Source organism: Hippoglossus hippoglossus, chromosome 9 (assembly GCF_009819705.1).
Source record: "Hippoglossus hippoglossus isolate fHipHip1 chromosome 9, fHipHip1.pri, whole genome shotgun sequence".
Classification (NCBI taxonomy): Eukaryota; Metazoa; Chordata; class Actinopteri; order Pleuronectiformes; family Pleuronectidae; genus Hippoglossus; species Hippoglossus hippoglossus.
In genome coordinates this window covers 28,872,075-28,888,784 of record NC_047159.1, presented here as the reverse complement: position 1 = coordinate 28,888,784, position 16,710 = coordinate 28,872,075, and the positions used below count along the sequence as shown (strand labels likewise).

At 39.9% G+C, this 16,710-nt stretch overlaps 1 protein-coding gene across 3 annotated transcripts in view; it reads right to left on the bottom strand.

Annotated features, from left to right (window-relative positions):
- Positions 1-5,174: 5,174 nt before the first annotated feature.
- Positions 5,175-16,710, bottom strand: part of ptar1 (protein prenyltransferase alpha subunit repeat containing 1) — a 72,100-nt gene continuing 60,564 nt past the window's right edge. The window contains exons 7-8 of one of the 3 annotated variants that reach the window (XR_004614950.1): positions 6,819-9,475; positions 5,175-6,683 (exon numbers count right to left, since the gene is read on the bottom strand). Coding sequence is in view for 1 of the 3 variants with exons in the window: in XM_034595801.1 (XP_034451692.1) it covers positions 9,091-9,475 (385 nt within the window). In the remaining 2 variants the exon portion in view is untranslated. Of the gene's footprint in view, positions 6,684-6,818; positions 9,476-16,710 lie in introns of those variants that run through there. The other 2 variants (XR_004614949.1, XM_034595801.1) reach the window with 2 other exon arrangements.

The window sequence follows — 16,710 nt, the reverse complement described above, 5'->3', positions numbered from 1 at the left end:
TGGTGGCTGAGGGGTAGAGTGGCCGTTCTCTCCAACCAGAAGGTTGGCAGTTCAATCCTCAGTCCTCCCAATCTGCATGTTGTTCTTGGGCAACATACTGAACCCATAAATGGCCCCTCATAGATGTTGAATGCACTAATTGTAGGTCGCTTTGGATAAAAGCGTCTGCCAAATGACTGTATGTATGTAATATACAACAAGTCTCTAGGACAGCGTTCTTCCACTTGCGCAACATTAGGAAAATTAGGAACATCCTGTCTCAGAAGGATGCTGAGAAACTACTCCATGCATTTGTTACCACGAGACTGGATTACTGTAATACTTTATTATCAGGATGTCCCAGTAAGTCTGTGAAAAGCCTCCAGTTGGTCCGAAAGGCTGCAGCACGAGTTGACAGGAACTAGAAGGAGAGATCTTATTACTTCTGTCTTAGCTTCTCTGCATTGACTCCCTGTAAAATTCAGAATAGAATTCAAGATCCTGCTCCTCACATACTAAGCTCTTAACAATCAAGCCCCTTCGTATATTAAAGAGCTCATAACAGCATATTGTCCCAATAGATCACTTCGCTCCCAAAACACAGGCTCCCTTGTGGTTCCAAGAATCTGTAAGAGCAGAATTGGAGGTAGAGCCTTCAGCTACCAGGCTCCTCTCCTGTGGAAACAGCTCCCACTCTGGGTACAGGAGGCAGACACCATCTCTACATTTAAGGTTAGACTTTCCTTAAAACATTCCTTTTTGATAAAGCCTATAGTTAGGGCTGGATCAGGTGAGTCCTGAACCATCCCTTAGTTATGCTGCTATGGGTCTATACTGCTGAGGGAACTCCCATCATTCACTGATCACTTCTCCTCTACTCTCTGTCTCTCTGACCCCACATTTATTTATTTTACTACATGTCACTAACTATGTGTTTTTTCCCTCCTATAGTCTCTCTCTCTCTCTCTCTTTGCAGGTATCTCTGAATCCAGAGCTGCAGGATGACAACAATTATTATTATTATTATTATTTGATTAATTGTTGCTGCTATCATTAATAACATCTTTACACTCTTATTGTTTTCATTATAACTAGTCAGAGCTGAAACCTAATGGTGCACAAGTGTGTAGCGTAGGTTTTCTAAATTGAAAAAAATAAAAGAGTTGGGCGCCAGACAGGGCTTCTTCACCTGTCAAAAATGTTATTATCTGCTGGTAAGAGAGTTAACCCGAATAGCTTATTTACCTAACTACAAAAGGCATCAAAGAAAAAGAAATCACAAACAATCAATTCGGTTAATCAATATATATTCAATTGAATTATTCAATCAAGTTAACAATCAAATCAAATAGGTATGATTGATAAACAGACAGAACTCATATTGACCAAAATATCCAGTAATCAATGGCAAACAAATTCATTTCCAAATAAGAACAATTAACCGTCCATCAAATGAACATATGAAAGAAGCTTCCATTAAGAGTTCATGATGAGTATAGGTCGAGTTCAGATCAAGTGTGAGATTGTGTGTGTGGGGAGAGTGTTCAGGAACAAAACCGTTTGTATATAATATGCCATTCAGTTCATAATTCGATTTGTAAAGAGGGATATGTGTGTGTGTGTGTGTGTGGTTGTTGGAGAGGGGAGTTAGGGTCCAATGAAAAGGTAAAGTGAGGGAAATGTGTGTTCTTTATGGCGGTCCTTTAATCTCCAGGTAGAGGGAAGATGAGGGGTGAAGTTTCTAGAGGCCAAGGGAATTCGGTGAAGCCAGGAGAGTTTCAATAGGGAGACTTAGCTTGTTTGGTTCATCCAGGAAAGAGGGAATCACGTTCCAATCCGAGCAGGTTAGATGGTTTTTTTAAATCCACTTCAGTGCTCCAGGGATCAGCTTTTTTGCCTCATGGTCCAGGACGATTGTGAAATAAATCCAGCGGGTTCTGGGATCAACTTTCCAGAAACTAGTTTATCTTTTTTGTGATCTCCTTCCTACAGTTACTCTCACTTCACATGCTTCCACTCCATGCTGCCTTTGTTTGATTTTCCCTCTTCTCTCTGGCTCACAGGTGTGCCCAAATTATCATCTCCCTCGCCGCTCCTTTTCCTGTTGAGGAGTAAAGGGCCATTCTGTCTTTTTAGTTTTCTCCTTTTGTGCTACAAGTGTTCCTGGTCTCTCTCTTCTCTCCCCTCTTTTCCACCCATCTCTCCTCTTCTCCCTATTTTTCCCTGCTCACCCCAACCGATCGAGGTAGATGGCCGCCCACATTGAGTCTGGTTCTGCTAGAGATTTCTTCCAGATAATGAGGGAGTTTTTTCTCTCCACAGCCGCCAGAGTGCTTGCTCATTGTGGGAACTGTTGGGTTTCTCTATAATTGTTAAGGTAATGGCGTTCAATGTAGAAAAGACAACCAGCACCACTGACAAATCCCACAAAGGAACCAGGGACCTGGAAACTGGGAGCTTTTGCGGCATGTCCCCTTCATGAAGAGGCCAACAAAGGGATGTTCCCCCACGGGCTTATCTCCAAAACCCACATGACAAGCTGAGATGGCAGCTAGGTACACTTTGAGTGTAGAAAAGGCCTTCCTTTTCTCTACCAGTTGCTGCAGGAAGCACAACAGATCCACCACCGAACACTAATAAGGAATTGTGTGCCGTGTGTCACACCACTCCTCAAATACCCACCATTTGAGATGGGTCTGTTTTCTGCGCAGGCAGATGTTAAAAAGACTTCACCCTCCTGTTTCCTGAGGGTGCTGGTCTCCCTCATTCTGTCCAGACCTGAGTTAGCATCATCCACTGCATTAGAACAGCCCGGTTCCAACTCGTGGAGACCCTCAAAAAGTGGAAGCGTGTCCGGGGACTCTGCTTCCATCATGTGTGCCCAGCTCGCAGTAGCTCAATGGGTTCTTGTTGTGGCCGCAGGGGTGTCTCCTGACAGACACGAAGCCTTATTGTTAGCCACAGTCACTCTCAGTCTCCTTTCCAATATTTTCTCTGGCATAGCAGCACAGTGGTAACATGATTGAGGGTTAGCCAGCGATTTCTGAGTGTGTTTAGTGCCCATGCAAGCTATGCACATCCGATGAGGGTCCCTGCCTGATATGGATGCACCGCATTACACGAGGCACAGGCGGGATGCAGCCTTTTTAGCCTTCAGTTCCACACTGGCGGGTTGGTGACTGAAGACATGGTAACTGGTAAGGGAGACAATATTGTTGAACTTAGCCAAGCTAGGAGCGCCACAAGGCTTAGGAGTCACTCGCCATGATACGTTAGCTTAATAATGCTAATTGTGTTCACAGTTCAATGCTAACAGCACCCCAATGGGTTGCCGTAATCCTTGAAGGTATGTATGTGAACTGTTGAGCAGCAAGCATAAAAACTTAAGGGAGCTTCGCTGTTGTTTCTTTATGGGAAGAAGGCAAGAATGATTCAAGACGGACTGTGATAAAATGAGGGGGCGGTCCTCTCCCACAGGTCGACCTGTCTGTCTAGGATCAACGTGGTATCATTGGCGCTTCCATAGTTGGTCACGCCGATGTGTTTTCACATAGGGAAACACCAAACAACGTTAGAAAAATAAAAGGATTTACTTTGAAATTCCACCATAGATTGTTCTGATATTGTCAGAGTGAGAATCTCAGGTGATGAACTGTCATAATGAAATGAAATAAGTCTGTGGAAACAGGTATTTTATTTTTAATATCATTCTGAATTTAGAGGAAAGATTTGATATTTCCAAAGGCTTTTACTTTGAAATTCTACATCAGACTATTCTTATATTGTCAGATTAAAACTCTGAGGTGATGAACTGTCATTATGAAGTGAAATAAGTCTGTGGAAACAGGTAGTTTATTTTTAATATCAGTCTGAATTGAGAGGAAAAAATATGATATTTCCAAGGGCTTTTACTTTGAAATTCTTCATTAGTCTGAATTTAGAGGAAAAACTGTGAAAATGTGCTCCGGAAGGCTTTTACTTTGAAATTCGACATTAAATTGTTCTGATATTGTCAGAGTGAGACTCTGAGGTGATGAACTGACATTATGAAGTGAAATTAGTCCGTAGAAACAGGTAGTTTTTTAATGAGTCTCGTTTTGTTTCTTTAAATTCAGATTTTTCTTTTTCAATTAGCTGATTATTTTGTTACCTCAATATTTCCTTCCTGCATTCACATGTAACAATTTGACGTCCCATTTACAGGAAGGTCACCTTTTATTTTGAAATCACTATAACATGCTTTCCCGTAACGTAATGTTTGGAGAAAATGCGCACCGCGGAATGAGTGGGGGCTAGTTTGACCGTGTGTTTCGGAGTGGAGGCTGGCTGCCTGAGACTAGCGCAGTCACCCTTTACCAAAATGACACTGCGCAAAAGTAAAGGGAAGGATAAGGGAAACAGGCGCATCCTATCACTTAAGCTCTACCAACTACACAGTCAGGCTGTAAAAAAAGAAGCCTCTTGGATGAGAGATGAACCGTTTCACTTAATCACATGTTTTAGCCTCTATGGGCTTTAGTTTGACACACAGTTTTCACTGATTCCGATTGAGGCCAAACTGTGGTGGTAACTGAAGACTACTTGACCCTCGCCTCTGTTCGTTGCATGGATGTATATCCCCCTTTTCAAAAGTTAACAAAAGAAATTGTCCAGGAGGTGACAGTGCAGTAGAACATTAAGTGATTCAGCCACACACACACACAAGATGTAGAAAAAACAGTAGATGAAAAATACTCTTTATTACAGATGAGCTTTATATTTCTGGTAAGCAGATAACAAAACACTTAAAGTGAGACCGGATATTTTCTAACTCTATGCATAAATATTTAATCAATGAGCTGCTGGGAATTATTATGGAAGCCAAAAATCTCTGTACTTGCAATGTTTAAAAAAGTATTACCTGGACATCACAGAGGAATATTTCATTATCTTGGGATAACAGGGCTCTTTTTTCCATGGTGAGGAGTTATATTATTGTGTTTTCTCAAGAAAAAAAGGTTTGATATCAAAATGATAATCCAGGGATACATTTGTGGGATCTTGCCAGAGTAGAATTTAGGACATTTAGTACCCATAAATTGTTTGCCAACTTTGGATGCATTTTAAATCATCCAAGAGAGATCACTCATGTCACACAGTGACACCTGTTGCACTGTAATAGTTCTAAGCACAGACAGACACTTTCAAAGGGTTTAGTTTCTTAGTTTTTTTTTTTTAGCATTTCATGGATGTAAATATAACTCATGTTCTAGCAATCCACAAACAGAAAGGAAACAAGTGACTAACATCGGACCTAAAATGCATCCAAAACAGGCGGACAAGCAATTTACAAGAAACTCCATCAGGAAATTAAAAAGTAGGAGAACAGATAACATTAAATGTGACACAAAATATATTTATAGATTCCGATAGTGACAGAGAACCCTGATCCAATCAAAGAGGTGCCAGCCTTAGTCTGGGTCAATTTAAGCCCAGGGTTTATTATTTTATCTCAAGATAACCACGCTCATTTACTTGTGATGATGGAAAATGTCTCTAGATAATGACTGTATGGCTGTTCTGTTTCCATAGTTCATTTATTAATAACCTTATACCATAACACCATCTGCTGAAGTTTAACAGAGAATAAAAAGAGTAGCTACATTAATGTTCATTTTAAAAGCTTGTATAACCATTAAAAACATTTCTGCATAGATAGACTAGTATTCAAAGTTTGTGTTCTCGGTTTGCAATGATGTTAAAATACGCCAACATGTTGATGATGTGCACCATTTCTTGATGAACAAACCTATTTTCAAGATATATGCTAATGTGACCATGGTTACAGTTCCTTCTTCACAGGTGGTGATATAATTGGCTAAACCTAAGTAATAACAGCAACCCATAACAAAATGAAAAGATGGATCAATTAAAACTGCTGCCAATTGTATTTTCAATGCAAATATCTGGAATACAGGTAAATTCAGACTTGTTAACTCAGATTTAAGAATACCATTCTTCCATTCCCAGTATAGATGACACTACAGCCATTTTGCAGGAACTCTGGAGAATTGGGTCCGGACTTTCGGTTTCCTATCACACATGAAAAACACAGCGGGAGGTTCTCCGGTCAAACGCGTTCACAACAGCAACAAATCCTCACCTGAATCAGGGGATTCAGGTAAGGGGTGGTGCAGCAAGCAGAGGCAGGATGTAACGTAATAATTACGCTTTGGACATCACGTGTTTTGTTTACAGCACGGCGGCTTCGGCTCTATTCACCAAAACCTCTCTTGACATATTCGTCGGTGTCTTCTACGTGTGTGGTGCTGCTTTTTTATTGGCAGAAATTTGTTTTATTTTTTTCATCACCACACGGTCAATCCAGCAGAGGATCTCCTGCTGTGTTTTCACATGGGCTTCTCCGGACTTTTTTTTTTTTTCTTAAATTTTTATTATTTTATTTGGAGAGGAAAGAGAGAGTAAGCTGTGAAGGGCGGCAGACAGAGAGTGGGGAAAGACATGCAGCACAGGGCCGTGGGTCGGACTCGAACCCAGGCCGCTAGGTGTGAGGCCTAGCCTCAATGGGGTAGCAGCTCTATCAGGTGAGCTTTAAGCTGCCCCGCTTCTCCGGACTTTCTGCAGTATTAATACTTGGGGGCCAGTGACGGAAAGTCTGCAAAAACTTGCATTGATGCAGCCCCTGCGGAGAAACTAGAGAGGATCTTGGGGGTTCAGTGCATGTCTGAAAGCAGCTAATGTAGAGGGAGCCATCATCTTCTCCTTAACATAACTCTGGGATGAACTGTGAAGATACAGAATGTTACAACTTTTAAAGGAGTGCTACAAATTATTAACACTAAGACATAATGATATATTGGTGTGTGATTATAATGTTGGTTATAATGTTGTGGCTGATTGGTCTAAAGCAGCTTGGCTTACTCTTAACTAACCTGGTGTAATGTAACCAGATAAGATAATAAAAATAGATATTGTTTACCAATAATAGCCCACAAAACAATGACCAATTATTATAAATAAATAGTCATCTGTTGCACCCTACACACCTGTAACGGATGAAGAACTTGAAGTAACAGTATCATGTTGCACCAGCCATTGCACTCTATCCTTAAAAGGGAAACATCAGTCCATCTAAACAGGTGATGTTAACATTTCTCTACCTGTAATTTTAGTACTTCAAGTTGGCAGACTAATTTTTCACATTGAAAACAACCTTTACGCTCCTGACTGGCTGTTTGGCTTTCCACTGCAAACTATTGTAACTTAGCCTATAGCTACAGGAATTGGGGACAAAATTAGAGGACTGAAATGAAACCAGGAGCAGCAACCAAGGATCAACTCAAGAAAATAAAAATTAAGGTTAAATAATATGGGTAATATATGTCCCTGCCTTCAGAATGAAAATCTGCAGAAACTGACAGTAAAACCTACCATTGCAACAAGTGAGGGCTGAATGAATTTCAACACATTTATCTGAAGAAGTGAGAAGTGAACGAGGACTCTTCCAGTTTCATTAGGAAAACATTTAATAAAGGGATAGTTCTCAGAAAAATGTAAATTCACTCATCATCTACTAACCACTCTGCCGATGGAGGGGTGGGTGAAGTGTTTGAGTCCACAAAACACTGGAGTTTCAGGGGTAATCTTTGTTGCAGCCAAATCCAATACAAATGAAGTCAATGCTGAGTCCTTCTTCAGACGTAATAAAACAGAAAAAACATAACGTGCCTCCATGCTGCTCGTGTGGTGTCATCCAAGTGCCTGCAAGCCCCGGCATTCATATTCAACTAGAAACGGTGTCATTTACACCGTGTTTTAAGCCTACAAGTCCACAGGAAGTGGCTAAGCTAGCAGCCATAGCCACACGATGGTTTGTCCGAGGGTCCGTTAATGCACCTCGTAGGAAGATATTAGCAGACATTTAGGCTTAAAACACGGTGTAAATGACCTTGTTCTGAGTCTAATTATTTTATTACGAGTGTAGGTCACCATTGACTTCAACTGTATTGGATTCTGCTGCAACAAAGTTTACCTCTGAAACTCCAGAAGTGTTTTGTGGACTCAAACATTTCACCCCCCCCCCCCCCCCCCCCCATCAGCATAGTGGTGAGTAGATAATGAGTGCATTTTTTCCCCCAGTGAACTGACCTTTAAGAACCAGACTCAATCCATTGTATTCCATGTTTAACTAAAAAACGGGCAATATGTCAATTCAAATAATAAGTATTATTCAAAATAGACTTTGAAAAGTACAAATGGGAATAAATTTGAGTGTAAATTATTAAAACTCTACATTAAAAATATAATTTAAGGATTTTTCAAGGATGCCATTTTTCACACTTTATGTAACCACTGCTCGCTACCCACTCAGCTTTCAGCTTATCACTTGCAAAAATAGACTTTTGAAAAGTCTTTTAAGAGATCAGAATGAATTCCATAAAACAGATGCCATTCAAAATAATTGAGTTTAAATTTATTAAATTATGGCACAATTTATTGGGTCAAATATATAATATATATTATTTCTGTATCCTTATCAATATTATTGGCTAATTTGGCATTCCTTACAATTGGGTCTAACAAAGATAATTTGTAATGATTAAGATTAAGTGTAAATTCTGCAAAGCTCTCACCTCTGCAAAGACATTGTTCCTTCTCCTGTGGCAGCTTCATAGAGGGTATTGGCAGAAAAATTTGAACAGAAATGAAGTACCATGTGGATGAATGCCAAGACCACAATAAATGAACAATGGAAATTTGTCTAAGGGATTAAGAAACCTAAAATAACATCAGAATGTACTAACAGACACATGGTGAACCAATAGGTTTATGTGTGCAAATTTCCATTCTGAAGAACTAATGGCTCAGAAGAAGCTCAAGAGAATACAGATGTTGCTGAGGGAAGACATCCCACCCCAATCTTCTCTACTCACTGTCAGGAGGATTTGACAGTAACTACGCTGCCTAGTGACTGCTTTCTTTAGTCATCACTGCAACTGAAATATCATTAGTTACTGTTAAAACTACACTGGGTAAGCTGATCCTAACTCTTTGTCTAAAGGCAACTTCATTGTTATGAAAAGATGGGGGTAACTGTTCTCTCTTTCTCTCTCAAGGCTGCTGACCAATTACAGTGTCTAACCACTTCTTGTATGCCAGGGCAAAGTGTCTCTGCTCAGGGTTAGAGCACCTGTCAATGATATCACCTACAAAACTGTGCTCAGAGGATAGGGTGGGGGGGTCAGGCAGCGGGACACCCCTCTTCAGTCGCTTATTGTCACGCTGGTCAGGGAAGGACACTCTGTCTACCTCCATAAGCTCACTGGCATGTTTCTGTCCGTTCGCAATCTCATCCTGGCCTGTACAGCTTTGAGTGCTGTCCTTTAGCAGGTCTGGGTCCTGGTACATAAGATGACCCAAGTCGTTGCCTCCATTGCTGCTGCAGTGATTCTGGTGCTCCCTCCTCCACTGATGCCACAAGTAAAAGACATGCCGCCTGGATGTGGTGGAAACATATTTTAAGCATATTATTATCGAAATGTACTGCACAAAATACATCATTTTTTCTTGGATTGGTTAAACTGTACTTCCACAGTTTTGGAATGACAGGTTTAACCTTTCCATGTATGTGCACTATTGGCTTTACATATTCTAATTAGAGATGAAATGGTTATCAGTTTCACAATTAAATGTCCAGTACCATTTTAATCATTATTTATTGTAATTACCAAGGTAATTTGGTTAATACTGTCCAGCATCAACCAAAGTTAGCAAGTATCAAAGACACAGGAGCAGCAGGTAGTAGACCTGCAGATTTATTTCAGTTGTTGACCTGTATCTCCTCCTCAGTGTGTGCAACACCCCTTTCTTCGCACACCGTAAACAGAGAAACTTGACTGTTAATGACAACAGACTCTCAAACTGACATTCACTTGGACTCAAAGATGAACTGATTAGATTTTGGTGGTTGACGGTCACAAGGTTAGTGACCTTACGTTGTGAACGCAGTATATCAGGAATGCCCAAAGGGAGTTTCATTACATGTGGCACAAACATTCACTCGGACTCAAGGATGACCTGAATAGAATTTGGTGATCAAATATTTTGGCATGTGAATGTGATACCTCCACAACATCCTTAAGAGGAATCCTTCAACATTTGGCAGAAACATTCATTTGAAATTAAATTTCTGTAGCCCAAGGTCAAAGGTCAATGTCATGGTGGCCTCACAAAGTATGTTTATGTTTTTCTTGAACGAGATTGTGACACAAATTTTTTCACACCATTTCATCTCTATTTCTAATAAAGCCAAGGCCTTTTCCTAGCATATAAATAACCATTTTTTCCAAGAAAATAAAATGTCATGTTATCACTATATTCTGTTTAACCTAATTAAAGAAGCAAATGTCTCATCACGTCTCTTTTCTAACCTTTTTTCTGGTCATGAAGGGTAAAGCACAGTTAATTAACACATTTATCAAAGTTCACAATATAATTATATTCATCCCAAAACAGTTCTTGCTTGATGTGAAGCTCTTGAAAGCTTCTCACAACTGAAACATTTCATGTTAAACTGCAAATGGTCAATTTAAATGTGAGATCATTTAATGTAACCAATTTATAAAAAGAAGTGTGTACATTTAGGCTTGAGAGACTTGGCAATCAATCAATCAATCAATCACATTTTATTTGTATAGTATACCATATTCACAAATCAAAAATTTGTCTCATAGGGCTTATGTCTTATCTGATGGTTTTGCCACCAAGTCTGTTCAAATCTCTCATTCTTCTGAAAAACTGTTATACTGAGGATACTACAGGATAGTTTGAAGGCAATAGTGACATGGGGTCTCATTTATAACCGTTGTGTACGCATCTTTCAGACCCCATTTTGTGCATACGCCACTTCTCACGCAAACGTTGGGATCTATAAAAACAAACTTGACAGGAGAATGTGTTCACTTTTACACAAACTTTAACCCATGTGTACTAATACTTTTGAGACAGGAAAGTGGCGATGCAAACGTGAGGAGGTGAATTGAAACCAGATTATTGATCCACTTCATCATTAAAACCAACGTTATTTGTTCTCACATGACATAACTGATCCATAAGATCCTTCAATTGAAAAAGATATGAAACAATTTAAAGCAAACTATGGTAAAACGGCAAAAAACTGTTACAGAACAGAGTGATTAATAGTTTTTAATAATATTTTCTATAACACTGTGCCTGTATCAAGTACGAATGTACTTTTTATATTGTGTGTGTGTAAAATCGTCTGTGCTGTAGTGCGCAAGAGCGCAACAGAGAACACTTACAAAAAATAAATAAACTGCGTTCACCTTCAAACTTCCATTTCCAAATAATGTCCCATTGTGGAGGTTAGGACACCACTTGTGTTTGAAGTAATCGGTCCGATTGCTGTAAATATAAATACTGCGGTGACACTTGTGCGTAATGCTGTGTGATGGATGCACTGGTATGCGGATAGAAGGATGAGGAGGAAACAAGTGTTTAGCGGCTATGATGATCTTGGATCTTTGTGCTGTACTGAGTCCAGTATTACACAGACCGACCCGACGGAACCAAACCACCCCAGTACTCACTACTCTGGGTTCATTAACCGACAGGTATGTGTGTGATATGATTATACGTGTATAATATTTACCTTTCTATTTAAAGCCTATTTTCATAATTTTCAAATTAATATTCTATTTCATTTTATACATTGGGAATATCACAGCTGTCTCATAATTTAATAATCCTGCAGTTTTTGATGATTAAAATACTTAGAGGCACTAAAACAAGTCCCCTCACATTCTGTCACTGAGAAAAAAACCCGAAATAAAAATAAAACAAGCTCCTCGATGTTGGTGTCAGAAAGTTGTGCTTCTTCTTTTCATCACTTGATGCCATGATTCACCATAGAAAACTCATTGGTCAGCAGGAAAATGAAATATTCAAGAGGTGCTTTGCATTGACCATTTATGGTTAAATAAGGGCATGTAGAGGGCCAACTTTGAGGCAGATCCACGTACGCAAGTTTTCCAGGGGGAGTGTGATTTATACAGGGAACACTGGGCCTCATTCACCAACCATTCTTAAGAAGAAATTTCTTCTTAAAACCCACTTACCCAGTTTTTATGAAGATTCTGACTTTCACCAATGTTTTCTCATCTGGGATTTGTTCTTATGTAAGAACGAAATTACGCCCATGGAAGAGCACTCTTACACACACTGGACAATTTAGTTATTTACTTTAAATTCTACTATGATAAGATCTAAATTACCATTATATTTTATAATTTTTATCTTAAAAATGATAGAAAAGTTTCAGTGCATATATAATAATAATAATAATATTATACTTTAAATAAATAGAAATATTGAAAGAACCCTGTAGAGAATATTTGGTCTATACTGCAAAAGATAACACTTTTGAGTCCACAAAACACTAAAGGAGTCATAGAATTGACTGTGCACAATCAACTGACATCAACTATAAGCCAGGAGTGAATTGATATGCTGATCCAAGATCTACAGCAAGGAAATCAGGTCCTTGTCATGTCATTCAGATGGATAAGTGTGGCCACATGGTGGCAAATAGAGGGAAGGTGATCAAGCCCTTCCATGGGATGTATCATCCACAGAGGGGGGAATTGGCTGACATCAAGAAGGGGTAAACCCTCTCCTGAAGAAACCCACCCTCCACCTACTGTCATCAGAGTTAAAAGCTCTCCCATTTAAGAAACTACATAAAATATATTTGCAATAAAAGTAAGATAAAGGAATAAAAGGAATTCAAACAACACTGCAGTACTGGAGTTAAAAATCACACGTAAAAAAAACCATTACTGGGGTCCCTCAAGGTTCCGTCCTGGGTCCTCTCCTCTTCTCTCTGTACACCAACCCTCTCGGCTCTGTCAATCACTCACATGGCTTTTCCTACCACAGCTATGCAGATGACACCCAACTAATTCTCTCTTTTCCCCAATCTGAAACACAGGTAGCAGCACAAATCTCTGCATGTCTGACTGACATCTCTCAGTGGATGTCCGCACACCACCTGAAAATGAACCTCGACAAGTCCGAACTACTTTTCCTTCCAGGGAAAGGGTCTCCCACCCATGACCTTACTATTACCATTGACAACTCCTTGGTAGCCCCCACCCAGACCCCAAGGAACCTGGGTGTGACACTCAACAGTCAACTCTCCCTTACTGCCAACATTACTGCATCAACCCGCTTGTGTGGATACATGTTGCACAACATCAGGAGAACACGTCCCCTTCTCACTCAGAAGACGGCGAAGGTTCTGGTCCAGGCTCTTGTGATCTCACGCCTAGACTACTGCAACTCCCATCTGGCAGGTCTACCTGCTAGTGCCATGCGATCTCTGCAGCTCATCCAGAATGCAGCAGCTCAACTGGTCTTTAACCTACCTAAGTTAACTCACACTACTCCGCTCCCTTCACTGGTTACCAGTGGCTTCCCGCGTCCGTTTCAAGACACTAATACTTGCGTACCGTGCTGCGAACGGATCGGGTGCAGTCTACATCAAGGACATGGTCAAACCTTACACCCCAGCCCATCCGGTCCACTCTGCATCTGTTAATCGGTAGGTAGCCAGGCAACAAAATGACGACTGTTTGCTGTCCTGGCCCCTAAATGGTGGAACGAGCTCCCAATTGACATCAGGACAGCAGAAAGTCTACATTTCTTCCACCGCAGACTAAAGACGGATCTCTTCCGACTATACCTTGGTTAAAAGAAATTAATAAATAAAAAAAAAGAATTCAGTTTAGTTGCACTTATATGGCACTTACATGTAGCACTTGTAGTTTGGCTTTTTTGAAGCAAATTGTAATTATTTGATTCTTGTTGTTCTGGGTTTGTACCCTCATGGTTGAATGCACTTATTGTAAGTTGCTTTGGAAAAAAGGATCAGCAAAATGAAATGTAATGTAATGTAACATGATCTGAAGGCACTTTGCATAGGTAGGTCGAAACCTTACAAAAATATAGAGCGGGAGAGAGAGGAGAGAGAGACCTGGAATAGTTATAGTAACGTCTTCATCATAATTAAGCTTGGTCAGACTGTTTAATATAACAAGAGTGCAATAATAGTGATATTTATAGATGTAATGATGTCATTAATAATAGAAACACCAGTTAATAATAATTAAAGCTGCAGGCAGTGATGGTCGGGCCCTTGTCATCCATGTGCGTTGCCATGTGCTGCAGGGTTGTTGCTGAAGGTTGGTAGACACGGCTTGGTATTGTGTTATACATTTGAACAAATGTCACATCCTGTTGAGGCGTTGAGTGTGGTCAAATTAGTGGAACATCGGTTTCAGGGTGATATAGCCTCAGGCATGCTGTTAAAGGAAAACATTTTATTATCGAGGTTGTTTTTTTGCACTGACGAAATTTGCGAGTTGATGTGATTAATTCTGTAGAAGGGTTTTGTTAAAGTACAAGGTCATGGAAATGACAGAAATTGAGCAAAAATTGTAAATTACAAAGGTGTGCTGCGGCTGTGTTACGTTAAAAAAAGTTAAATGGTTTATTTATTGTAAACATGATGAAAATTGCTTGTTGCAGCAGCATACAGGAATAATGGTAAGAAAAATAGTGTGTAAGACTGTTGTGTTTGCATCGAGAACCACAAGGTTGTAGTATACGTATATATACTATATATATATATATAAGTATATGCACTTTTGATATCTTATTTTAATAGGTCAAGTGTGTTTGGACTCTTTTCACATTAGCTAGTAGACAACTACTGCTTGTTCATAACAAAGCTCATTGAAATGCAGGTTGATAGTGGCTGTTCTACTTCTATAGATAAGGGCATTATGAGGTTTCTCAATGCCGTAAGCATGCGGTTCATGACGCGGGATCATATGTGTTTTTTCACGTTAATTGCTCTTTACGAGCCTTTCACAACCGGGGAGTATTCACCTGTTCTCCAGAAGAAGGACTACTGGTGGAAGCAACTACACTTGCTGCATTGTACATGGTGTGGAAATAACGGGTGAAGCCAGTGGAAGAGTGGAGAAGTAGTGGCTGAAGTTACTACAACTGCTGCGGTGTACGTGTTGTGAAAGTGCCGGAGAAGCCAGCACCGTTGTGTGTGGGTCCACAAGCCCACCCGGAAGAGCACACAGCTCAGGGACTTTCACCAGCTCCTTCAGGAGCAGTGTCTGGATGACTGTCACTTCCAGCTCTCTGGGGCTGTCAAGTGATAGATATGATCACCCTCTAGCTTGTGTCGGTGCCAGGACACATGCAGTTAAACCTGCCACACACAACACGAGACACGCACACCCAGGAAATCAGGGTTAAAGTAAGCGGAATGATCCAGATTCATTATCCGACATCATCGATGAATAATTAAATGTAATCAACGTGATAGTCAGTTTGTTTGAAAAGGAACAGAGACGAGCACACACACACACACACACACACACACACACACACACACACACACACACACACACACACACACACACACACACACACACACACACACACACACACACACACACACACACACAATTTTGGCACAATCTGCCATTTGAGATCTCTCATAATAAAACTATGGCTGTCAAACGATGACAATTTTAAATCAGATTAATCACAGGGTAGCTGTGGATTAATTACGATTAATCACCATTTGTAAATTTGCCCCAAAAATCCCCATTTTCTCTGATAAATAACAGAAGGCGGATATATACATTTAAAAAGTCCAAATGATTAAGTTATTAAAATTGAAAAATAAAATAAAATAAAACATACCACACCATAATTCAATTTGGCTGTCTCTTTGCTATGCCTCTGAGCAAATATAGGATGATGTTATTTAGAACTTAAAAAAAAATAAAAAAATAAAAGATAACCTTTATCCTAAACTATTGGGGCATCTTAGCCTTTGCTATTTGTTTTTTAGCAAATATAGGATGGTTGAATAAGACTTTTTTCTTTTCTTTTTAAATCAAACAAACAACCAAACCTTTACACAATTAAAACTGGCCTTCTTAGATATTCTTCTGTTAGCCAGTTGCTGAGGCAAACTAACTGGTTAATATTTTCTGAAAGTAAAGCTGACCATTTCATTTACACAATGTGGCCTGCGACTGAGAAGAGTCTTTCACACGGAACCGTGGATGCAGGAGTGGGTAGATATTTGCGAGCCAGCAGGGACAGATTGTCATGGGTTCCTGAATGAGCAGCAGTGCTGTGCCAGTTCACACTTAAAATGAACTAGTTCAAAGTTCCGTTCATGCAGACAAAAATGAACTAGTTCACGTTCATAGTCCATTTTTTATTGGGATGATTTAGATGACAAATGTATGATCATGTGTTTAGTTATTAATCGATGGAGCCCTGTCTGTGTGCGTCACGTCTCGTGTTGTTGTATTGAGCGTGCACAAAATGTTGACTAGTCATTTTTCATGATGTTTAAATAAAATAAATTCTATAAAGAATCAAACAAACACTAAGTAAACTTCATGTACTGATCAGGTCCTGATAACTAGAGATGAGTGTTTATTAGTTAAAGGGAGAACAGGTCAGAGTGGAGGAGGAAACAGAAACTCCTGCTCGGTACAAACCAACTGCAGCTTCTGCTCTGATCATGAAGCAGATGTGGACCAGTTTCCACTGAACCGACCACGTGAACGCTCCTCTGATCTCACAGTGTGTATCGCTCTGAGCAGGTGG